The following is a 24,678-nucleotide window of genomic DNA, read 5'->3' on the forward strand; positions in this document are numbered from 1 at the left end:
TAAATTTATATATTATATTGTTTAAGCAATAATAAATTACACCTCTATAAAACTGTAAGTATATTAAAAGGTAAGTTTAATAAATATCACAAATTACTCGTGATGCCAAGATCTATCACCTTGCCAAATTTCAAGCTTGTACTAAAAAAATGAACAATTCTAAAAATCTTAAAACAACAACAAAAAACATCAAAACCTTTGAAAATCTGTTTGAATTTCATTTAGACATATCGAGTCCCACCCCCTGAGACTGATTTCTCAACTCCCAGTTGCCTCTTGGTGGCGTGTGAAGTCCAACGTATCCAAAGTGACGTTTGGTTGGGACAGGAAATTCCGCCCGGTCAAGGCCAAGCTGGACCGATTTTATATCCAAACCCAGTGAAAAATAAAGAGGAGAACGAATGATAAGAGTAACATCCTACCATGCAAACAAGGCCGTTGTTATTATATGAACAAATCTATCTTTTTGTACACGTTAATTATTATTATCCTTAGCTATTTTTACTTTTTTTTTTACTATTTTTACTTTTTACTTTTTACTATTATAATCTACAACCATGAATAAATTACCACAGTGTGCTTAACTACAGATGCGGCGTACATCACTTCAAGCTCCGTGAATTCAATTTAGCTTTCACTTAAAGACGTCAACTTCGAGCGGTTTGTCCTTTCCTTCATTTGTGAGGGTATTTTGGCCCGACTTTTTCTTCAGAAAGTCTAATGTTCTTGTTTTGGGGGGTTTTTTATTGTTATCTTTAAGCAGAAAAGCAGCTCTCTGCTCGAAATGGCAGAAGTGCAATACCCTCGTGGCCGGCCTGAACAACCTGAAGCCGTTAGAGTTCAACTACGACAAGCTCAACCACCGGGTCTGAGGTTTCAGGATTCTTATTGTCCGGGACTATCTAGAGAACAAGCAAGGAGGAATGAGAGCCCTGGCGCGGCTCGATGCTACCATTGCAACAAACATATCTAGGTGTATGGAGCGGAGGGCGCAAAGCCGGGGCCCATACCTGCCCCCCAGAGAGAGCCCACAGAACAATAAATAAAGTTCCAGATTATCGCCGAACGATGATATGTATCTAATATACTGACTTGAATGTGTAAAGTAATAAATGACCTTTTACCCACTGGACCTGAGGCTCGCTAAATTTTATCATTTGTTCTTTGTTTTATTACGACTTTAAAGATAATTAGTCATTGCTTTACATCGACTCATTTGCCATACCACAGACGACAGGCTCATGGCTTACTGGCACAGGGGAGCTGAGCTATGCTTGGCCCTCCCAATTTTGAATTGATGTGGGCCCACGCCTTCAACCCAGAATTTTTTAAAACTTGGCATAAACAATATTGAAGTTAAGGGCTGCAAAAACACGTAGTAGCTAATGTTCAAAACAAATCACATTTTAAGAGATCGCACTTAAAGTCATTGTTTTCGCCACTATTCATACGGTAAAAATCGCCATTTTAAAGTATTTTCACGGCTTTTAAGAGAAATAACAAAACTTCTACAACACAAATTTTTTTCTTCTTTCAGTATATCATTTTTCCGTATATATTTAACTATTTGAGCAAATAAAAAATGGGGTAACCGACTTTGTTTTTCTGTCAAAGCGATTTTAAGTAAAAAACGCGCGCCTTTTGCTGTGTCTTCTTGTACAGCTGTGGCGCACGCGCACTTAATACCGGAAAATTCGAACAAACAGCGCGCGCCACTATGCGCAGAAGGGGTGCGCAGTGCAATTCAAGGTAATGCCCCAGAACTAAGTCGAATAATGGTGTCGTCGATCGAAAGTACCAGGCCAAGAGGCTTAGAGCTCGGACCCCAGTGACAATCAAGAGTTCAACAGAAGAAAACAACAAGGAGTTGAGATGGTTTTTGAGGAAGGTGGATGCGAGTTTCCGCCATATCACTATCAGAGCGCATGGCGAACCGATCGTTGAAGGCTCATCTGGTGAAAAGGAGACACAGCCAAAGCTTTTTATAATACTATAAAACACTGTGAAAATACACAAATGTCAGTTCAGTCTTCTATGGTGAACTCCAGCCGTAAGGAAGTTGATTCTGAACTTGTAAAAGGCGAAAGCATTAAAAAAAACCCTTGACATTACAGAACTACGATTTACGAATGGAATTGGAAGTGTTGTTTTGATTTGATTTATTATTACTCCTATAGGTAGCTTTCGCTAATACTAGGAGGCCCTCGGCTAGTAAGCACTGTCACTGGGGGTGGTCACTGCCAGAGGGTTTATTGCGTCCCCAGTGGTTCTTTTACGTCCCTTCGGATCAGGTTAATGTAGTGCAGCTTGAAGAGACGGGACCTCCGGTTTAGTGTCCTTATCCGAGAAGACTGGAAACACGGGAGAATAACTTCAACTCACTTGTGACAAATTCGATTCAAGGCAGGAACCCGGAAAAATCCCCAGTTTGAGCCAGGATTCGAACCTGTGCCACAGCGGTGAGAGGCCGACGCGCTACCACACTAGGCCACCCGTGCTTTTCAACGCTGAATGGGAAACTGAAAGACGATGACTCAACTTTAGAGGTACTTGTCGATGAAGTAGCATTGGTTGATAAATATGGACTCGTATGAATCTAGCATGGAGAAGTGGGATTGGGGTAAATAAAAATGTTTTTATTTATCGGTAGATAGTTTTCTATCGTTTTGTTCGCCGTAGAGATTGTCAAAACAATTAGTACATTCGAATTTGCCTGTTCGGTTCCCTGCATTTCCTATTTTATTTTGAATCAAATCAGATTAAAGCTTGGCATACTAAATAAAATAGGCAAATCCTGTTTCATGTGAGTATTAATAGATTAATGACACATTAAATTATTTGTAATCGATTTTACGGCAAACTTTCATTCAACCAACGCGCTCGATTGCTATTGTTATTGACTTTTCCCGCTTGAAATCTTCTCAAATTTCATTCATCATTTTTGTCATGTTCTCGATATTATTATAAAAGTAATAAAATGACTGAGTAATAATACAACTCTTTAGATTCCGGTTCCAGCCATTGGATATTTGATCCTTTCTTGTTGATCTCATTGGATTTTGTTGTTGAACTATTCATTGCCTCGATCGGAGAAAGTCGAAGTCAGAGGAAAATAAACTATCAGTGAAATCCTAACAGATAGAAATCCGAGGTGGCGTTATAATAACTATCGGTGTGAGTGCTGTGGACGAATACAATACAATGTAGAATACAGGAGAAAATGCCTTGAAAGTCTCTCCTGTTAGAAATCCTGGCTACGCCGCTGTTTATGGCAGTGACGTGTGGGGTTTCGAGTCTACTGCGAATAATAACGTTGAGAAAGCGTTCACACAAAGTTTGGCAAATGGCTACTTGATTGTTTCATCTTCATTTGCATGCATTTGCATTGAATACGGCTCATGGATAATACGACGTTTGAACTTAGTCTTAGGTAAATATTGTATCTAGAAGTCATCTCCACAGTTTGTAAAAAAAAAATGCATTCAGGAGCTCATCTAGGCAAACCGACTCGGAGAAGCTTGATACCAGCCCCCTCTTTCCCCAAGGCCAATAGACTCCACCCCCATCCCCCCTCCCACACACACACACATCCCTAGAAGAGTCACATACACCAACGTTATCACACTGAAGCACAGACGAAAAAAAAAGGGCAATAACACAATCCCGAGTTGTCTGTTTTAATAGGCAAGATCTACAGGTTTTACTTTGAATACAATCACTCGAGTATATTCTAGCAACCCTTTTCTTTACTAAAGGCACGTAATACTATGCAGTTTTTAGTTCTGGCAGATCAGCGCTGGTTTCCTATCGGTTTCCTATGGAGAGACGCACAAGTCAAAGGACATCCTAGTAGAGAATCATATTAGACGATAAGAAGGTAAGTTACTGCAATCTTCAATGTCCAACAAATTCTCGCCAGCTGTTACTGGCTTCGAAATTGCTGCTACTGATCTCGAAATTTAGTTTTGTTGCAGTAAAACAAGGTTAGGCAATCAAATGGGGGATTCTACGCCTGTTTTCGCAAAAATATGAAAATTGCAGTAACGCTACAGCAGTAATTTTAGTTTGGGTTGCTGACACCACACGAGGGCATAATTACCTCTGATTTGTAAGATTTATTAGATAGCGCATGCATACGGAAATCCTGCGTAATACTTCAAGTAATGCACTATTTTTAGTGCGACGCGCGCTACCGTGAACACCTTGACAGTTTTGGGAAATAAGCCCAACAAGGATGCGTGAAACGTGCTCGGTGATTCGCTACATCTTCACTAGCCAACAAGCGTGGCAAAGAAACGCTTTACAGTGAATCTCGCATGCTCACTGGAGACATTCCTAACTTTGAATTGGTGGCCACGGTAGCGCGCGTTGCATGGTAAACCTTTGCCTTGGTGGCCACGGTAGCGCGCGTTGCGTGGTTAACCTTTGTCTTGGTGGCCACGGTAGCGCGCGTTGCATGGTAAACATTTGCCTTTGTGGCCACGGTAGCGCGCGTTGCATGGCAAACCTTTGCCTTGGTGGCCACGGTAGCGCGCGTTGCATGGTAAACATTTGCCTTGGTGGCCACGATAGCGCGCGTTGCATGGTTAACCTTTGTCTTGGCGGTCTTGTAGCGCGTTGCCCTATAAATTTCAAACAGTTCGATCGACAAGGATTTAAACAAAAGCAGAGCAAAGGTTTCCCATGGCCAACGGAAGGTCATAACACAGCTGCTTTAAAATAAGTTGGGTTAAACTGATGTAAAGCAATCACCAAAACTTCCCTAAAGACAATCTAATTTAACCTATTATTTCATTTAAAGCTGATTCATAAATAATTATACTCTGTTTTACCTAACTAAAATATATGACTAACCATCGATATCTTCACGTTTGTTCATATTCTTATTCCTTCAACGCAAATATAAAAATAATTCGTAAATATCTGAAACCTCTCTTGGGCAAATAATCTGATATATATCATAAAACGCTCTTACAGTCAATTCATATCATTTCTATAAGATAATTCAAGTAAAAGTTTAAATGAAAACGAATATAATTATAGTAAAGTGATTACCCTTGGTTATAAACCACAGGTAATCCTACAAAAAACACCTATTCTGTATCGGAATTGATAATATCCTATTAATTTTGTATTGTTTTGGTTTATCGCATCACGAATATATGGACCATACATTAACATCCTTCTCTACATACTGTCTTTATAGAACCTGTAGAAGCAAGGATCGGCACCAGGCCGCCTAATCCTAACAAGACAAAGGAATAGAGAGGTCCTAGTAGCGAGCCGGAAGTACTATTTGAGTTAGATTACCTGTTAATTCTATGTACATTTTAAGCGGTAACAGCCGATGGGATAAACATACAACTATTCTAGATTCAATATTTATCGATACCATCTTAGTACCAATGCTGTGGTAGCAGCTATTTGTGTAAAGACTGTAGAAGACTTTATACTCAGCCAAACGGGCAAGCTCACATTTCCCAAAATGCAAGGCATTGTTGCAGTTTTTATACACAGGCAAAAAGTCCTAGATTCAGAGGCATTTTTGCGGCTTTTCAAGACTTTTTACAATCAGACTGTAAATATGCACACATACAGTAACCTAGCACTATCTAAGCTGCTAATGCAATGCATCATAGGAAGGGCGAGTGGGCTTCTTTAACTAAAGGTTTAAAGTAAATTACAACAGATATATTCATTCGTCAAAGCAAGTATTACCAAGCTTGTTCCGCCTTTTCTACTTCATCACCTTATTTCGGCTAAGAACAGAGTACGCTTCTTTAACATCTTTCTCGAGTTCCCAACACGAATCCATTATACAAAGCTGTTACTTTGACGCTCGAATAAAAATAATCATTTATGTTTGTAAAAAATGACATAAAAATACAAAATAACCCGACGGATCCACCCATCTTACTATAAAAAAAAATTGGCACCAAAAATGCGAATAATTCACCCTTTCAGAAACGGGAATTCAATTGAAACAATTATAATTATTTTTCGTTCAACGAAAAAATCGAAATCTTTGACCCAACAAATTACCTGAAAATTTCATAAACAGGAAAAATACACATCAAAACCCAGTCACATGGTTACCACCTATACTTTCCACCGTGCTGCCTGTCTACAAGCAGTAAACCAAGCGGTGCTCATCAATGGAGAACGATCGATTACATCGTCTCTTGAATGGCCGCGACTATTGGTCCGGCTCTTGTCTGGAAAAAAATAGAAAAAATAAATAAATGTATAGAAAGTCCAACAATACTCTAGACATCTTATAGGTTCTCACGACGATATCCCAAAGGGAGTTTACGCTGCATTTCCGTAACATTTTATTGCTGTCAATTCTTATAATATTTAGGATCATGATTTATCGATTCAGGAACGACATTACGGTTAGAAACCATACCTTGTATTCTGAAAATACGTGGCAGATATACTTTCCTCCTCCCTGGCTTTGTATCAGGCCAAAGTGACTGTTGTTACTGTAAAAAAAAAGAAGATAAATATTTGTTAACCGCCTGCCTGTCTCCAAGCAACTAACCGAAAACTAATAAGTAGTCCTTTTGGCTTTTTATGAAAGGAGAGTCATCGTTTGAAAGCGAGGCGGCTGTTGGCTAAGCACAATTAGAGACTGTTAGCCGAGGGTTTCAAAGACAAGTTGTCAAACTTTCCACTAAATCGCATGGGATACGCTTTCTACTCAAGCTAATAGACTGTGTTTAAAAACGCCTCTAGCTTGGCATGGTCGATGATTCCCTAGCTTCATAACGAGAGCTTTTACCTGGTGAGCCCACAGTAGGAGATGGTGTCAGCGTCCATGTGCCTGCGTGACAAAACGCTGCGCTGGCTGTCGTAGAGTGTAACGCCATTAATAGCTACATCTAGCTGACAGATCAGCAGGGTACCCCCGGTCAAGTGCTACGAGAAAAAAAGATGTCATTAACCTCTTCGGGATTCCGGTGTTTGGCCGTAAGGCAGAGGGCTGGGGAGAGAAAACCCAAGAGTGGGTTTCAGGTGATGCCACATCATGAACCACAAGAAACCCGAAACACCACAGGTAACCCGAACTGAAATTCGACTAGGCTACGTCCTAGCTTGGAATGAGTTTCACTTCCATGCAAATATCGATAGAGTTTTTAAATGACATAAATTGATGACTGTATAGGAATAAACAGTTTTGCATAAGCCTGTGCACAGTCACATGAAGATAGGATATAAACATTAAATTAATTACTAAGAAAAAAAACTAAGAAAAAAGGCTTTGGTATTTTTTAAAATTCCAATTTAAGAGTTTGTGAAAAACAGATGCTAAAAATGAGCGACAATACAACGGTTGCAAAAGAAACTAAACTGCTGTCATTAATACGTACATAAGTTAATATTAACTATGATGTACAGTAACGCCTTCTGAGATATCGGGTACATAGTTATACAATCACTAACGTCAAATGAGCCCATAATTCAGCACTGAGTGACCGCACACCACAGGTAACCCGCACATACCTTAGCAGCTTCTTGAACAGTCTCGATGCCCGTACCGACGGCAACAGGCAGGGCTCCGTAGTACTTCACCATAAAAGTGTGAGTGGGTTTTGGTAATAGCGCGGGTCCGCCATTCTGAGTACTTTCATCCTACAACAGCAAACGCAGTGTAAGACGACACAGTGAGCTGTAAAATGGATAGCGAATGCTCAGCGGTCATTACCTTTTTCCCGCCAATTTTCCGAGTACCAAGTTTTCCCAGGAATCCTTGCACGCTGGACATGAAGTTACCCTGTGGAAAGTATCGAAAGTGTTTAAAAATCCCACGGAACCGTTCTTACGGTCTCAACTTCACCTTAGTCTGTGTCCTTAGATGTCTATCCATTCCATTATCATACACTCGTCGTTCTTACGAAGTCTTCAATTGACCTTATTTTTGTCCTTAGATTTCTATCCATTCCCGTATCACACACTCGCCATTCAAAGAAAGTCTTCATTTTACCTTATCTTTGTCCTTAGATTTCTCTGCGTCTGGGGCAGGTATTCGCGCCGCTGCCTCGGGATGAGCGTCTAAGCACTTCTGAAATCGCAGCTGAAAAGGCAAACCATACTCACTGACATGCAAACTTTTTGTTAACTTTTCGTTGGTTCGTTGCTGTTGTTGTTTATTCTCTTGGGGGAGGGGTGCTGGCAGGCGTTTACTCGGTGTTTTTCGAATGTGGCGAGCCGTGGCAGCTAGCCGCAATCTTGTTTACTCTTTCCCAGCTCAGCACGTCCAGAAGAAATTAAGTTGTTGGCCGCGACTGTAAACCGGGTGTACGCCTGAGAGCAGGCTATTATTTCAATTAAAAAGCAAGTACCTGACATGCTTCACGAAGGGCTTTGGTAAGGGTGGCTGCATTAGGCGAACACTGGAACACGTGACAGACGAAGCTATCGGCGCCATTTGCCATCACATACCCACACAGGCTGTAAGACACCCAAGCAGCATTTATAGACAACACGTATTCGTCTATTTTAAATAAGGTTAATGTTGGGAGAATACAGTACATACACACACCTACTTGATTTCTAACCTGGTGAGTGTACTTTATCAATTGTCATATTCAATTCAATTTTTTTTTTAAATTCCATTATTTTATTTGGCACCTTTTCATCTTAGATTCACGGGCGTTGCTCCAAATACATTCATATTGAAAAATAAAAATTACAATTGGTTTTCAATTATATTTCTATTTACAATAAATTCTCTATCATCGTACTTTGTAGCGATGTCATTATATAGTTCTCATTACAAAGCACTTTCCCTTATCGTTGTTGCTTCCCAAACAAATTGAGCTATTTCTTTTTTTGGTTGCACTCTCAAACTAATTCAGAGTAATCACCTTCAAAAATGCTATGGCAGGAGGCACCGCTTTTAGATTCTGTTTTGTTGCGGATTGAAAAACACTATACATTTGTTCCCTCAATTCACTATATGCCGGGCATTTTATCATGAAGTGACCAGGCATATTGGGCACCACATTCTTTGTTCAGGGGGAGTGTACGGTTTTGTGTGGCGTCCTGTTCCGATAACTAGTTTGTGGTTGCTTAGTCTAAGCTTTGTTAGCGCAATTCTGTGATTAACGTTTTTAACTTGTGAGAGTTAAAAAAGCCCAAATCTCACTGCCGTAAAGAAGAATTGGCGTTATATAAGCCGTCAAATAATTTTAGTGTGAGGGGTACATCTCAGTTTATAAAGAGCCTTAAGGGCTATTTTTTATTTTTTGTTTGGCTAAGCTAAAATTTCCGAATGCGCTGAAATGAACGCCCAGGTATTTATATGATTTCACATTTTCATTTAGATTATGTTTACAACGGAATATGTAGTTATTTAGTATTTTTACGTAATTATTAAAGATTAGTACTTTGGTTTTGTTTAGATTAACGAAAAGCGCACTTTTGTCGCAAAAGTCACCTAGGACATCAAGGTAGTTTTGTAACCCTTTTGCTGATTTTGAGCATATTACCAGATCATCTGCGTATAGCATATGCATGTTAAGGCCCTATTGTGTATCTCACAGTCATCCCGATTCCTAGCGTTGAGTTTTCCTGGCAGGCTACTTAGGTAGAAGTTGAATAGCGTTGGCGAAATCATGCACCCCTGCTTCACTCTTGTGTGCGCGCGCCCATGTCGTTATGTTGCTAGTGTGCACTAGGCATTTCTCTCGTGTAATGCCTAGTGCACGCTTGCGACATATCGACATGGGCGCGCGCACTCTTATCTTCGACATAACGACATGGTCATAACGACATAACAGAAAAAAAAACGTATTTTCTTTAATGTTATTATGTCCATGTCGTTATGTCGGCCTAAACATAGTGCGCGCGCCCATGTCGTTATGTTGTTATGTTGGTAGTGTGCACTAGGCATAATGCACTGTGTCAGTCTGCCTGATCTGGTGTTCGTGAGACTTGTAATATCAGAACATAGCTGTAGCAGGGGGGGAGGGTCCGACGGAAACCTCAACCGTTAAAAGACAAAAGAATCTATTAGAATCCGATATACTTAATAGGCCATCCGTTCTAAATTATCAATCACACCCTCAAAGAAACTTCCAATAGACACACTGCTTTCAATATTTTGAAATATTTTTCGCGTTTTCCGTTAAAAATCATCGGATATTGTTACTGGTGATAATGCGTCATCAACAAATCAAGCCACAAACAAGAGAATAAGACTATTTTAGTCTGTAAACAAAAAACAATAACAAACAATAGACTGAGAGAAATTCTTGGAAAATGACTTCTCATCGTACAAACTAAAATGGCTCACCTGTCATCCTTGCCAACACCCATGAAGGACAAGAAACGAACACGGTCCTCAGCAATCACTTCTTGAGACTAAAAAAGGAAATGAAATTGAATTTGTAGGCAACAAGCACTTACGAAGCCCTTTTTTTAAACAAATATACCCACAATTAAAACAAAATGACATCAGGCAAGAAAAAATCTAAATTTAAAAAAAAATCTAAATTTAAAAAAATCTAAAAGAAAAATCTATAAAAAAAGCAAGTAGGGATATAAAGGAAAAAAATATCAGCAGAAATGTACATCAAGGAGTGAGTGTGTGCCCACCTTCATGCCTTGAGGCATCTCTAAACGTTAGACAACAACTAAAATAACAATTAAATTAAATTTACTGGCTTCATGTTGTGCCACCTGGAGGCTAGCTCCAGTCCTTGAGGTTATTGTGATAGGTGATTGCTTACCGTACAGTCTGTGATTTTAATGCTTGACACGGTGACCTCGATGAGGACTGTTCTCTTAGGACCACCCCTTGACCACACCTTGCTGATGGCTTTGTTCAACATGTCCATTCCTGTAGGCTTGTTCACATCAGTTGAGCCCACAAACTTGGCCGTGAACGTTTTCTTCTGTTCTCGGAGTGGTTTTTCGTTGAAGCCAGCATGCTCTGAAATGGTGAATGCAGATTCATCAGACAAGGAAAAAATGGAGTTAATTCAAACAATTTAAACAAACTCTGAGGTTTATTCCTATTCCCTTTCCTATTTTCTCCAGCCAAGGCAAAGATATGAGTATATGTTTGCCTAGACTGGAGGTTAATAAAAGTATATTAAACCATGCACACATTAGGTATGCTTCCTATAAGAGATGAAAAAGGGGAAGGTTTGAATATATGAAGAGTGAAGGAGTGAAGAAAAAGTGAAGACACCAAATTAAACCTTAGTTATATGAGCTCCTGGCATTTCATTTCTTGCCTTTAAAGCACAGGAAACAAGAATATCTTTTTCTGATTTTCTGTGAGTATCCAAATTGGGCCCCAGCCAAAAGTACACACCTAATGCTATGAAGGCCTATGAAGGCGGTTTCAAGGGGGAGGATATCCCTACCCTACCGTACTTAGTACTTGACGTCTTACGTTTTGCAGAGGGTGGTGGTGGGGTGTTCATAATGTCAGACCATGGTTTAGGCTGAGCAGTCTTGCTGACACTCTCTTGCGCCCGCCTTTTCTCTTCTAATATCTTGTTACACATCTCATGCAAAGCATTCGTGATGGCACGTCCTGATATGTTACCATGGCAACGAAACATGTGACACTTGTGCTTGCTGGTGTGTGGGTCACGGGCAACGTAGGCAAAGTCCCTTGAAAGGTAGCAAGCATGTTTAATAAATATCCCTATTTCTCTGGACAGGGCAAATCGCCTTGATCGTAATGGAGCATCTTTTGTGGCCAAACCATACATAAAAATAATTCTGTGCTTAGTCTCTGCGATCCTTTGCACAGAAAATGTTTATATTGTATATTCTACATAAACAACACACAAGGTGATAGGAGTGACATGCACCAGTTTATTGGAGACGATATTACAAGTATAGATGTAATGTAAAATACACAAACATGTTCATGTATCAACTAGCAGAAGATTTGGGAAAAACAACCCCGGAAAAAAACGACGCATTATGCAAACTGGTAAGGTCAAGTGAAAGACGAATGTAATAAGCTAAATATATAAGCATGAGTGAACCTCTAGGGAACGTGCAAGGCGCGAATTCCGAATGCCCAACATAAACACATTTATATTATGATAGTTATATATGCTTAAAAAATTATCTGATGATTTACAGTTTGTGAAATTCTTCATATTGCCCTAACAATGGGTCAAATAAGCCAAGGCTTTTTAACTGGAAACCCAACATTTGCAGCTGTCATTGAAATACCCAATATTTAGAGTCACCAATAGCTCACATGGAGTGTATAGATAGGCGGTGGAAGGAGGGTAAAAAGAAGATGGCATACCTGTGATCCTCCTTGCCTACACCCCAGACTCTCATCTTAGAAACGGGCTGGACCAGCAGTGTCACCTTATTCCTGGGCTCTACCAGCTTGAGGGTGTCACCCTCCAACAGCAGGCGAATGTCTTTACCCTAAAACAAGCAGGTCATGCAATCAAGGGGAACTCATACAAGACAGGGCAGATACAGGCTTTTCAGCATGGGGAAGCAAAGATTGCAAAAAAGGTGGGTTCAGAGTTCTTCGTTGTATTTCCCCAAATGAATGACATAAGAGAATATCTAATCAAAATCTCTGAAAATGAAGGGGGGGAGGGGGTGTAGGCTGTACTTTGCCCATCCCTACATCTGCAAGGGGAGAAGAATTATAGAATAATTTCTGATAATAAAAGCGAATATTTTGGCAAAATGGTATCTCTCATACAGCAGATGAGAAAGTTATGATTTCCTTTTTCTTACATTATCTTAGAGCATGACAAGCCTTTTTTAAAGACCTTGGCAGGGCAAGTCGTTTATGTAATGCGTATTGTGTTGAGGAAAAACACAGGTGCCTATCAGCTACAAGACATATTACTCTTACCTCTCCCCATGTCTCACTGGTGTTCCAGAGGTCGTTTCGATTCTTGGCCAGAGTGCTGATGCAATCTGCAATAGTCTCACTCATGTTGTGTGGGGCAACCTGGTTCTCTTCTAACTCCACCCATCCCATAGAATGCACAGGGAAACTCAGCACCTAAACACAGCCACAACAGTTAGCTATCCCCAAGGGCTGCAGCTAGGATTTTCAGGTGGTACAGTATATAGTGTCTATATAACACTTATACAGTATACAGTATCAACCATCAATCAAATGGCCAATCCTGGAACTCAAGAACACAGGCTTCTAGTAAGCTCTTATTTGTTCAACAAAGCTGATTCAAGGTTGAGAAACATAAAGATACTCTCCATTTCTTATTGAACCTGTTTCAGCAAAGGTGAGAGGCCACATGCCCTAGCGAGCTAATTAACTAGGCCACCTGTGACCCCAAACTCTATATCAACCCCAAGTTCATACCAATGAGACGAATCAGACGTTCATCAATCGTTGTGAAGTACAATATCTGAGTGTCTGAAAAGTCAGGCTACCATTCCATGGAATGTTTGGCAAAATCAGCAAATCTTAACAAATACACATAATACTCATATAATACTTTTGCAAATATGAATGATTAGATAGAATTGACATAAGATATTTGCCCATTAGAACTAGCAATGTGGTTGTTATCAATAATTGAGGATCCAGATGTAAATATACCCGGATAAGATTAACAGACAAGCAAATAGTGAGGCAGAGGGACAGACAGGAGGACAGACAGACAACAATAAAACATGTAGTTGAAAGCCTCCCATTTACAATAACAATAAGGGTGATGACAAAAACTATTGTTTAAACCACTTGAAACCTAAAACTTCAAGAAGACAATAAATGCACTTACAATCATTTTAAGAATCTAAAGTTTGTTTGGCTCAGATTGTCTGATATTCATCAAATGTTTAAACAATATGATGAATGTGTTGAAAAAAGGTCACCAGAAGGAAATACACAATAAATGATTGATTAATTTGACATTACAACAGTCCATAGAATTTAATCAGTCAAAGTATTAGTTTATTAAGTTTTAGGTTTAGTAGATGCCCATTAACGATGCAATGCCATAAATCTTATCTAAAAATGCACAAGTAATTCGAACTAAACACACTTTTTGAATTTGAGAATGAAAATTAAGTATCATCAAACGATGTCAAAGGCTAGTACTACCATAATACTAAATTTAGTACTACTAAATTAGAAACAATCACAAGAAGTTTAATAAACCCATTTCTTTAAAGTACATATAGAAAGTGTATACAATAAAACTTCCTTCTCTCAAAGAATGAGTATACACTAAGATGCATAGTAGATAGTTTAAAAAACACAAATATTACAAGTTTTCAAATATGGTACAATGGTTGTAAGGATTTCAGTGAGCACTTATCATCAAGAGTGGTGAGTAAATGGTGATCTGAAGGCAGCGTCCGGCATGTACGAAAAATGCATAAGCAGTGAAAGCGAAAGTCACTACCTTCTGTTTCTCGTGCAAAGGTGCTTTTTGAACTTCAGCTGACTTCCTCTATAAAAGTAGATAGTAAAATGAGGCTTTCAGTTCTGCAATGAGCACATGAAAACTGCCACATAAAAAAGAAGGGCTCCAAATAAAATGCGAATATACATAAGCAGTAACTTCCTTTGAAATTAAATAAGCCGTCTCAAGTGGTTTTGTTAAGGCCATGCTTATTTCCTTGGAAGGTTTTGTCAGTATATTATGTACTAGCAGTCTTGCTTTAAAAGAGAGCAGGATAAAGATATAGAGGCAGACTATTAATGGGCAAACAAGCAAGCTCAGGACTAATTTTATTCACCCACAGAAATAATTGACTAAATTGACTTAATATGCAACTAAAACACTAAAACCTTATGATGTGACCAGCATTGCTGTTAACAGTTGCGTTGGAACAAAGAAATAAAGTTGGTTCTTAATATAAATGAAATTCATAAAATAGGACAATAACACAAACAAAGAGCAATGTACAAATAAAAAATAACAAGACGATGAACATAAAATTTAAACGAGAACCACACTTTCAGCATGACAATGCAAATGTAAGCAAGAGCAACAAGATTGGTTCAACACTGGTTAAAGTAACACAATGATATATGACCATTACCTTGAGCTCTCATTGGCTAACACAAGACATGCAACCATTACCTTGAGCTCTAATTGGTAAACACAAGACATGTGACCATTACCTTGTGCTCTCATTGGCTAACATAAGGCATCTGATTATTACCTTGTGCCCTCATTGGCTAATGCAAGACATGTGACCATTACTTTGAGTTCTCATTGGTTCAACAAACAACATTATCTTGAGGTTTCATTGGTTCATAAAGTGACCAAAGCAACAACTTACCTTTGGTCTGGGAGCAACTTGAGGTCTCTCCCACTGTGTGGTCCCAGAAGATACATGCCAGTAGTACTTGCTCCCTGTTCCACTCTCAACCTCCATCCATCCATCAGGCAACTCATACTCATTACTCTCCCATGGCTGGTCGGCCTCCTTCAGTTCTTTTGGCGTGATGGGTACGTCTGTTGTCACATCTACCTCAAGATAAGCCTCTATAGCTTGACTAGACCCAGTTCGGTTTTTACTTGACAACTGATTTGCCGTTATATCCTGTGAAATATCAATTTCATGTTTAATGTTTATGATTTCTTTAAGGTCATCTTGAGATCTACAACGACGATGGCCTTTCTTGGAAGGCGTAGAATAATTTAATCTTGAGACGTTTTCAGAACTCAGTGCAATGTTCCCATCTGATAGCTTTCTCCTGTGTAATTTCAGGAAGCCAAGTTCAGGTCTTTTTGGTTTCTCAGGAAAGTCAAGCACATGACCAGGGGACTGGTTTTCTCTTCCTAGACTGTCTGTGTTGTTAAGGAGACCTTGTCTATTTGGGAGTGGAGGAGGTGGCTCATTTGTCGATACTGGTCGGTCGAGCTCCTTGGGCTTTGGCTTTGCTTTAGGTTTGTCTTTTGGCTTTTGTACAGCAGCATAGATAGGCATCTCTGATGTCTCTGCACAGAAGATCATTTAACAATTTAGAACATTTATCAATAAATTTAAGCATTAATACAAAAATTTAAGAAAATTCATCAAATAAAATCAGGCCAAACCCTTAAAGGCCAATTCATAACTGGTGATTAATTTGGAACATTGACAATTTCATGCATGATACATTACATATTTAGCAACTTGTCTTATAGTGCCTAGAGTTACAGTGACTTATTTTCTATGTAACTTGCAACAAAAAAATCTTCAGAGAGAGGCACACAGCAGATAGGTGCAGGTTATAAAGCAAATCACCTGGATTCTTACCTTCACTTTCATTAGTCACTTCAGCTTCAGGTTTACCTTCACCATTGGGAGTCTTAGGCCCAGCCCCAGTATACGGTCTGGGCAAGGGAGGCGGGGCAGCACCTTCGGCCCCTGACCTAGAGTCCTTCCTCTGCCCCTCGCCAGCATCACAGGCTTTTATCATGTCTTGAAGCTCCTCAGTTATCGATTCATACAGACTACCACTTGCAGACCTAACCACACCCCTGGGGGGAATGTCTGTGTTATTACTATCGGAGGGCGGGGCACTCTTTTTCGGTTTGTTCACAACAGCATACACATCACCTAATGGCCCACTAGAATCATCTGGGTTTTTTCCATCTGGAATGATATCCGCATAAGATGTTTCTCCATCACTCTTAAGCTGCATCATGTTCGGATTTGCACGATCAAAATCCCCACCAACAATTTCAACCTCCTCATATGCCGTCATTGTTGTAGGTTTTTTTGTATCTACAGGGGCAGCAACACCCCCATCATCACCAATAATTAATGGCCTGAACTCTGCCCCAGCATATGCGTAAGAATGCCTTTGGGACTGTTCTACTGTATCAAGTTGTTGTTGTTCACTGGGGCGTCTAGTGTCTATAGGCCCAGCGATGCCAATATCATCCTGCACAATTAGAGGTCGGAATTCCAATCCTGCGTATGCATACCCATTAGATTGCACATCACCAAGCAGTATTTTGTTTTCGTCTCTTGCTGACGGGCTGAGTGGGTCACTATTCGAAACATCACTGTCATCATAAGACCCAGTTTCATACCCAAAATCTCCGTCTGGGTTTAACTTTTCATGGCTGCCTTGTTCACTGCTTTGTTCATTGTCACTACAACTGGCATCGTAGCTACTCTCTTTTTTCACTTCTGGTTTAGACTTGACTGTGGTGCTTGTAGGGTTCTGTGAAAGAAGTGTGGTGGGTTTGGATGCCACAGATGGTCTAGGTGGGAGCTCTGGTGCCTCTACTGCAGATTTAGATTTTGGTGAAGCTAAAAAGAAATGATACCAATACCTTAGCAAGCACAACTTGTTAAAAAAAGCAATGAAGTGTTGTAGGTGGCTGTAAGCAGTTGTTATCAGACAAAAAACTATAATTATAATTATTTGAATAGCGCTGAAAAGAAGTATAATTATTGATTTGAATAGCGTGAAAAAGATATAAATTTACAGATGTTTCCAGGCTACAGCCTCTTCATCAGTAACTGAAGTGCAACTTGCGTTGCTACTTTACACTGATGAAAACGCAATAGCCTCAAAACATCTGTGAATTTATATCTTTTTTTGCGCTATTCAAATCAATAATTATACTTATTCACCTTAGCAAGCACACAAAAAAAAAATGAGAGCAAACTCTTCTATTTGATTACTGCTTAAAAAAGGCAGCCCCATTTCATTTAAATCCTAATTTCAAAGTCTTATAATGTACCTGCGGGAGCTTGCTTTTTGTCTTGCTCTGGACAGCTCTGCAAAAGGTGATTATAATGTCAATACCTTAAATGTTATCAAAACACTTACATAAATCAAGGGATATTATTATTGTGCATGAGTATAAGTTATTTAGTTTATAAAGTATACCTATAATAATTTCCCAGTCTTCCAAATTAAAAAAAAAACGACTTTAAGCCTAAAAATAAATGTCACTTCTTCTCCTTTTACTTGAATTTGCAAATGCTTATGGCTTAAATTCTACCTTTAATGTTGTCATCACCCAATTTTTCAAGCCCAAAAATATTGACACCTTTGTGAAACATATCTAGAAATTTGAAGAAAGCTTAAAGCTCTTATGCTATTTTGACAATTCTGACACTTTTTTTTATCTGTCCATTTGTGGACACTTTGTTTACAACCTTTAACCATGAACCTTTTGATTTTTTTTTAATATTACAGTATATGTATTTTGTAGTGTGTATTACATACTGTATGTTACTCTAAGCTATTAATGCAAAAGACAAACTTTATAAATAACAATGTTAAAGCCAATTGGAATAAATAGCAAGGGGGAAGAAAGCTTTCAAGTGAAATCAGCAGAGGAGAAAAATCGTTTGATAAAGTTAAAATATTATTGAATCGTCAGAATTATTCACTATTAAAAGCATTTCTAAGTGGAGGAAAAAGTGTAGATCTAAGTTTGAGTGTATGTTTATAGTATATATTTTGGTATAATGAACAGAAGTTGCAGAAGGATTTGAACAGAGAATAGTGTGGCAAGCAGACAAATTATTCATAATAAAACAGAAAAACAAAATTTATAGTCGGTTTCACAAACACAACTTAACATAATCGAAGTGTGAAATCTGCAATAAACAATTAGCTAATACAAGTAGACAGTAAAAAAGGACAACATTTAGAAAATTGTTTTGAAAACATAAAATTAATACAAAATGCAGCAAAGCCAGTTTGAAGCTTTTAAGGCAGCTTTTTGTTTAGAGTTATCACTTAATTCCTCTTTTAGATATCAATCTATGTGGTTACAAATCACAAGACCTAAATTAGCACACACTTTCAACAACAACAAGATGATTATCCCAATACCTGGTAGTGGAAGATTTCACTGCATATTATGCAGTACAGTGCTTCACACTTGGCACAACACATCACTGGCTCATTCACTTCACAAACACTACACTTAGGTTCCTTCATCAGGAATAACCCCAAGAAAAATCACCCCATTATAAGCCTTAAGCACTCTCTTAGGCACTAGCTCAAAGTGAAAAACATGCGTGTTGGTTTAATTAGCATATTTGAGGCTTTGTAAGTCATTCCTATCTACATGTGGTGAGACAAAGGTGATCAATTATTCATGATACCTTGTTTGAACAACAACATACAGGAGAGCAATACATAAATCACAATCTGTTATTCCTATAAAGTGTGGAAATTATGTTAGGTTAGGGAAGACAGAAGTAGAAGATAAGAGACATTTAACAAATTGGAGGTATTTCTAAAGTAAAAATTAAGATAAAAGTAATTAGCAACTCATCAGAGGAAACAGGTTATTTTTAAGCATGGAAGGTAGTGAAGTTAGCAGGTAGTAGAAAGATTATGTAGATGTTATCTTTTGTAAACTGTGAACCCAATAGGCAATGAATATGGTCCCATACAGGAAATATCCAGGAGTGAAAACATCAGATGAAGATAAAAATGAACAGCTTACCATACTTTTAACACACAGATGTAAAACAATTAGATAGAAATTTCCTGCTAAATAATTTAGCTGAATTAACTACCTTAATCCATGGATATCTACTGAAATATTATTTCAAAAGAGGCCAATTATTCTAATTTTGAGCAGAAAAGAACATAAAATCTGTTTAAATAATTATTTGAACACATTGTTCAACAATTATCATATTAATAATGTAAAATGCCTACCTTTCTTTTGAAAGTCAGACTGAAATTATACAGCAACATATATAGAATAACTTTTACAATTGATAGACACATGTATGCACTGAAGTAAATATAGACATTGGATGATTCTCAACAGCATAAGTTGACAGTAAGACAATATGACATGATATCAGAGAAATATATAACTCCAATCCTTGTATATCAATGTAATCAAACTTGACTTCTGCAATACAACTTTTCAACTCCAAAATTTTAAATTTTAAAGACTTTATATTTTTGACAGGTGTAATTAGCATAAGTAAATAAATAACCATTAGCAAACAATTCTACCATAGAGTGCTTTTCAAAAGCTATTTTAAAAGAAACACAAATTCGATGTACTCATTCATTACCTAAATAAAAACACTGTGACTTTATAGCTTTTAGTAACAGGAAATTATTCTGAAAAAATTATCAATCAAATGTGTAAACAATTTCATTTAAAATCACAAATAATACACAGAAGTATTTATGAGGGGCTATAAACCAAATATAATATTAACTAGGGAATCATATATAGTTTGTGTGCCTCAGCTAATTTCTGTAAAGAGTATTACAGTATTTATAAAAAATGTAGGTACAGTATCTAGGTTTGCTATGAAAATCTAATGCTGTTTTGACTTTGAAGCTTCCTGTGATGCATTTTTAGTAGTATTTGAATGCAGATGGTGATATTCTCCCAATCAACAAAACATTCTAGAAGAAAAATTCTGCATAAGATTTGTTGTTTCAAAATTCCATTTCCTCCTTAATTTAATGGGAAAAATTCACTGGGCTCTTTATCCCCCTCCTGTTTTCTCATGTTACCATTACAATATAGGCATTATCTGCAGGAAGCTAGCAACAGAGGAATTATTCCACTAAAAAAACAAAAACAATTCCAGATCCAAATACATCAGCCCTTCGTTGTATACAGTACCTTAGCACTGGGTTTCCTTCCTGTTGAAGGTCTTCCCCTAGTTGCCGGTCTGGAAGATTTTTCACTGGTTGGAGAACCCTTGCTGTCTATTGGGTTCTTCCCCGCTGCTGGCTTTCCGGCTGAGGTTTTCTAAAGAACGAAAGACAATAATATTCTCACCAGTCAGCCATGATCAATATGTTAATATCAGACGTCGATCTTATGACCAAAAATGGGAAATGAATAGCAATAAGCTGAGGGGGCAGTCATGAATTGGATTGCTTTATTCATATGCAGCAGTCTGCAAAGATCATTTCATTGGTTTTAAAATATTGAAAAAAAACCTAGTTCAAATTGTTAAAATATTGATTAAAAAGTGTACTTAATCTTTTTGAATTAGAGCTTAAACTGCACTTATTTTCTACATGCTCATTTGCAATGGACAATAGTAACTAGTTTGGAGCACAAATTACTTATCTTTTATCATAAATTAAAAATATTTGTGAAAATGCTTAAAAGATGCTTAAAATCAACAAACAACAACATTGCCATATAATACATATAACCAACAGGATAAACAAATAAATGAAATAAAATTTCTGACATTTTATGCAAATGCATTATTTTGTTGATTATTTGAACTTTGAAGCAATGATGCAAATCATTATTATTATTCCTTATTACTATACTTTATATCAATATTGTCATCATCATTACTATTGTTATTTTTAATATCATTATTTGGCTTTTCTCTCAGGGGGTGTGGGATGGGTAGGGTAAAGGCATGGGGGGTATTTGCCCCCACTTTAAAAAGTGGGCCCCCTGCTCTGGGCAGATATGTTTTGTTTTTTTCTTTTTACATGAATGAATGCACATTTCATATGTTCCTAGACATGTCCCAAGTGTTCTGATGTTTTATGCAGTCATGTATTTTGGGTGAATTTTGATACCAATTCTTCTTATTATTAATTATTAATGTAAATAACCAAAATCAGAATTATCATTATTATTATTGTTATTATCACTATTATCATAACAATTTTTCAGCAGATGGGGAGGGACAGGGGGGTGCTCGTCCCCCACTTTTCTGAGTTGATGAGCCTTTTATTCCACGAATGTGTGTTTTACATGTACCTAAAATTTATAAAGCTTAACATGTATACATTAATCAATTGCTTGATAAAAGACTATACCATAATATTTTAAACCGCTTGTATCAATTTTTAGTTTGTACTCTACATAAGACCAAAGTAACTTCCTCGAAACCACAATTCCTCCTCCAACACAATTTGGCATAGGTTGCTTATAGGATTCTGCTAAGTGACAACTTTAGCCATTATCATTTGGATAGTAAATGCTTGGCTCCTAAAATGCATGTTTATTGGGTGTGCATTATTCACATGAATTACTTCAATTCTTTACTAAGTCACCAAGGCCCCCTACTGATACTAACCAAATAAAACCTGACGTAGCATGCTGGTTCCTATATACACCCATTTCAAATAAGGTTGACAATAGGAAATTGGCCCAAGTAGGTTGGATAAACAATGTCGTTTTCTTGTATAAATGCATTCATGCACTATATGTGCTTCACTCAAGACTTAATGGATTCTCTGACTGTTATAAATGCATATAATAGTTGTATTCTCCATAGTCACTTGTTTCAGGCACTCACAGTTTTCCATTTCCTTAAAGTCAAACTTAATTGAAATAGGTGTATACATGACTGTTTTGTCATGTTTAAGAAACCATGTAGGCATCTTAATATATCTCACACCATTTTAATGAAAGGAGAAATAAAATTGCAAAATTTTGGAAATTAACCTATAAATTAGCTCTGATTCTCTGCAGGGGTGAGTAAAAATATATAACCAGTTAACCTGACATAGCATGCTGGTTCCTATATATACATGACTGTGTTATTTGCCATGTTAAAAAAACCATGCAGGCATCTAAATATATCTCACACCATTTTAATTAAAGGAAAAAAAAACTGCAAAATTTTGGAAAATAACCTCTGATTCTCTGCAGAGGTGAGTAAAAATAAATAACCAGTTAATCTTGAAAGACAATAATATAAGAAGAAAAAATAATATTGCATTTTCGAACGAGAGAATATGTTAGGTATAGTTATGTTAATAAGAAAATCAATTAGGAAACTGATTTCGTAAGTAACTCAAAGCACTTTAGCTAAGTAATTTGACAACAATTCAAAACAGACCCCGAACAAATAATTTTATATTGCTTTTGCTCAGTTTAAAGGAAATAGCCATCGGTTGCATTTAATTTTACCAATACGTATTCTTATCACCACTTTTATCAGTAACACTTAAAATTTTGAGAAATTCATACCAAGATGCGACAACTTTTATCACGAAAACTAGCCTACTTGAATGATGAATGAATCTAGTAAAAATAATCCTAGTACAACAGTTCACGGATTTATCATTCCATAAAATGCTATCTATATTTTTCTCGATAAATTAAGTTCTCTTTAGCCTAGGGGAAGTTATGATTTTAAAAGAAGGAAATACTTTTACAGACGCGAAAATCTATTACAATAGAAATGTAATCAGATCGGATGTCTAAATTGATCTAGCGCCAGGAGAAAATGCAAAATTTCGCACCGTTTGGTCTTCTAAGCTCAATATGAATTAATAAAGAGCTCTAAACCAATGCTGGCTAGCCTTATATACCTCCAGACAAAAAATAAGAAAATAAAGAAAATTATAAAAGCCAATTTTATGGCCCACTATGACGCTAGATAGAAGTTGAAAACAAACATTCTACACCTTGAAGTGCAAACTTGACATCACACAATTCCCCTTTTTGAATAAATCCCCCTAATTCTTCAAAACCATGGAAGTTCGCATAAAAATAACCGTTTTCTCGCCTTATTTGTATGACTTGGGCCAGACTTTACCTTTTGTCTCGTTTGCGTTGGCGCTGTTGTTGTGTTGGCGGCGGACGTACTTCGAGGTTTTTTGGTTTCAGAATTCGGACTCTTTGTCGACGATAGTTCAGAAAGGCCCCGAACTTTAGTCACTACAGAGACAGTAAACGTCAAAAATTGAAATGTTTGTATTTGAATTCCTGTACAATCGGTGCCACACTCTACTAGACGTGCGTTTTTGGGAATAATTTCCGATTTTGACACAACAACACGCGACTAGCGAAACCCCAGACATTCCTTCGACCTACCTTTCTGAACCCGAAATTGGGACATCGTCCAAACGAATCACCACAAAAGTGCGTGCCTGAACGAGGAAAATTCCAAAGGGCCTTTACATGGTTCTTGATGAAGTATCAGCCGTGCATTTTTCATGAGAAGTGACCGGGGATACGCGAGGAAGATTGGATTGCTTATGTATGAGAACCAAAACCACATCCCGTGCCGTATGACGTCACAAGCCTCACTTCCACGTCTTATTTTTGCGAGAGTGAGTCATGTGAATATTGAGCAATCGCTCGAGTTTTAGACTCGTTTCAGTCGCGCCCATTCGCTTTTTTCACGGAAATCTGAAGTCACAAGTATTTAAGAATCTTTGGGATGTCGAAAAAATTTAGTCTTGGCGACGGGTTGAATTGGATTTTGAAGAGGCATGCGGAAATACAATGCGAAACAGACAATACAGGAAATGCAGATTTGGAGGGAATAAAAAAAAAAAATAGAACGGAGCATTAAAGAAAGATACGACAAAAAAAAATAGACTTCAATGAAATTTATGCGCAAGGATATCTTTATGGCTGCATTGTTTCAACACGGTTTATTGGTCTAAATTTATCTTGTTTATACTGCCTGCTTGGTATTTTAGATTACCATATATAAGCTCAGATGGACTATCTAGTCCTCGATTTTGCGAGCGGATTGAGTCACAAATAGGTCACTAACTTAGACGTCAAAGCACTTAGAGCTGGGATGCAATTTGGGGGTTTAGAGAATTACTCATTATTTTAAATTCAGCCCCTGCAGGTGCGTAGCTATAGGGGTGCGTACAACACCCTCGACCAACGGGAAGTGGAAATTTGGCATTTTTTATTGAAGAATCGCGATGTAAAATGTAGTAAACATATATGATTGTCAAATATAAACTTGCCGATGGGGGGGGGGGGGGGGCAAACCAGTTAAGTCCCACCCCTTCGC

At 37.8% G+C, this 24,678-nt stretch overlaps 1 protein-coding gene across 3 annotated transcripts; it reads right to left on the reverse strand.

Moving 5' to 3' along the window:
* Window positions 1-3,663: 3,663 nt before the first annotated feature.
* On the reverse strand, window positions 3,664-24,041 carry LOC5502580. 3 transcript variants are annotated; one of them, XM_032370846.2, is made up of 19 exons: window positions 23,736-24,041; window positions 23,458-23,579; window positions 20,556-20,684; window positions 17,673-17,709; window positions 16,231-17,235; window positions 15,268-15,929; window positions 14,382-14,429; window positions 12,860-13,012; window positions 12,287-12,414; window positions 11,408-11,631; window positions 10,737-10,939; window positions 10,301-10,368; window positions 8,346-8,454; window positions 7,988-8,077; window positions 7,709-7,777; window positions 7,507-7,635; window positions 6,785-6,921; window positions 6,410-6,485; window positions 3,664-6,215 (listed from the first exon to the last, which is right to left on the reverse strand). In XM_032370846.2, the coding sequence occupies exons 1-19, from the start codon at window positions 23,758-23,760 to the stop codon at window positions 6,171-6,173; spliced, it is 3,459 nt and encodes a 1,152-aa protein (XP_032226737.2). In that variant the 5' UTR covers window positions 23,761-24,041; the 3' UTR covers window positions 3,664-6,170. The 3 variants fall into 3 exon arrangements, with proteins under 3 accessions (XP_032226737.2, XP_032226738.2, XP_032226739.2); XM_032370847.2 differs by lacking the exon at window positions 14,382-14,429 and having other exon boundaries at window positions 23,736-24,037; XM_032370848.2 differs by lacking the exons at window positions 20,556-20,684; window positions 23,458-23,579; window positions 23,736-24,041 and adding an exon at window positions 18,779-19,060.
* Between the last annotated feature and the right edge of the window lie 637 nt (window positions 24,042-24,678).

The sequence above is a fragment of the Nematostella vectensis genome, chromosome 10 (assembly GCF_932526225.1).
Source record: "Nematostella vectensis chromosome 10, jaNemVect1.1, whole genome shotgun sequence".
Lineage (NCBI taxonomy): Eukaryota > Metazoa > Cnidaria > Anthozoa > Actiniaria > Edwardsiidae > Nematostella > Nematostella vectensis.

Coding starts and splice junctions, on each gene's coding strand:
- LOC5502580 (XM_032370846.2), bottom strand. CDS start 23,760: ATGTCCCAATTTCGGGTTCAGAAAG. Junction 20,685..23,457: donor CAACGCAAACGAGACAAAAG/GTAAAGTCTGGC, acceptor TTCGTTCTTTAG/AAAACCTCAGCCGGAAAGCC. Junction 6,216..6,409: donor ACGTATTTTCAGAATACAAG/GTATGGTTTCTA, acceptor ATTTTTTTCCAG/ACAAGAGCCGGACCAATAGT.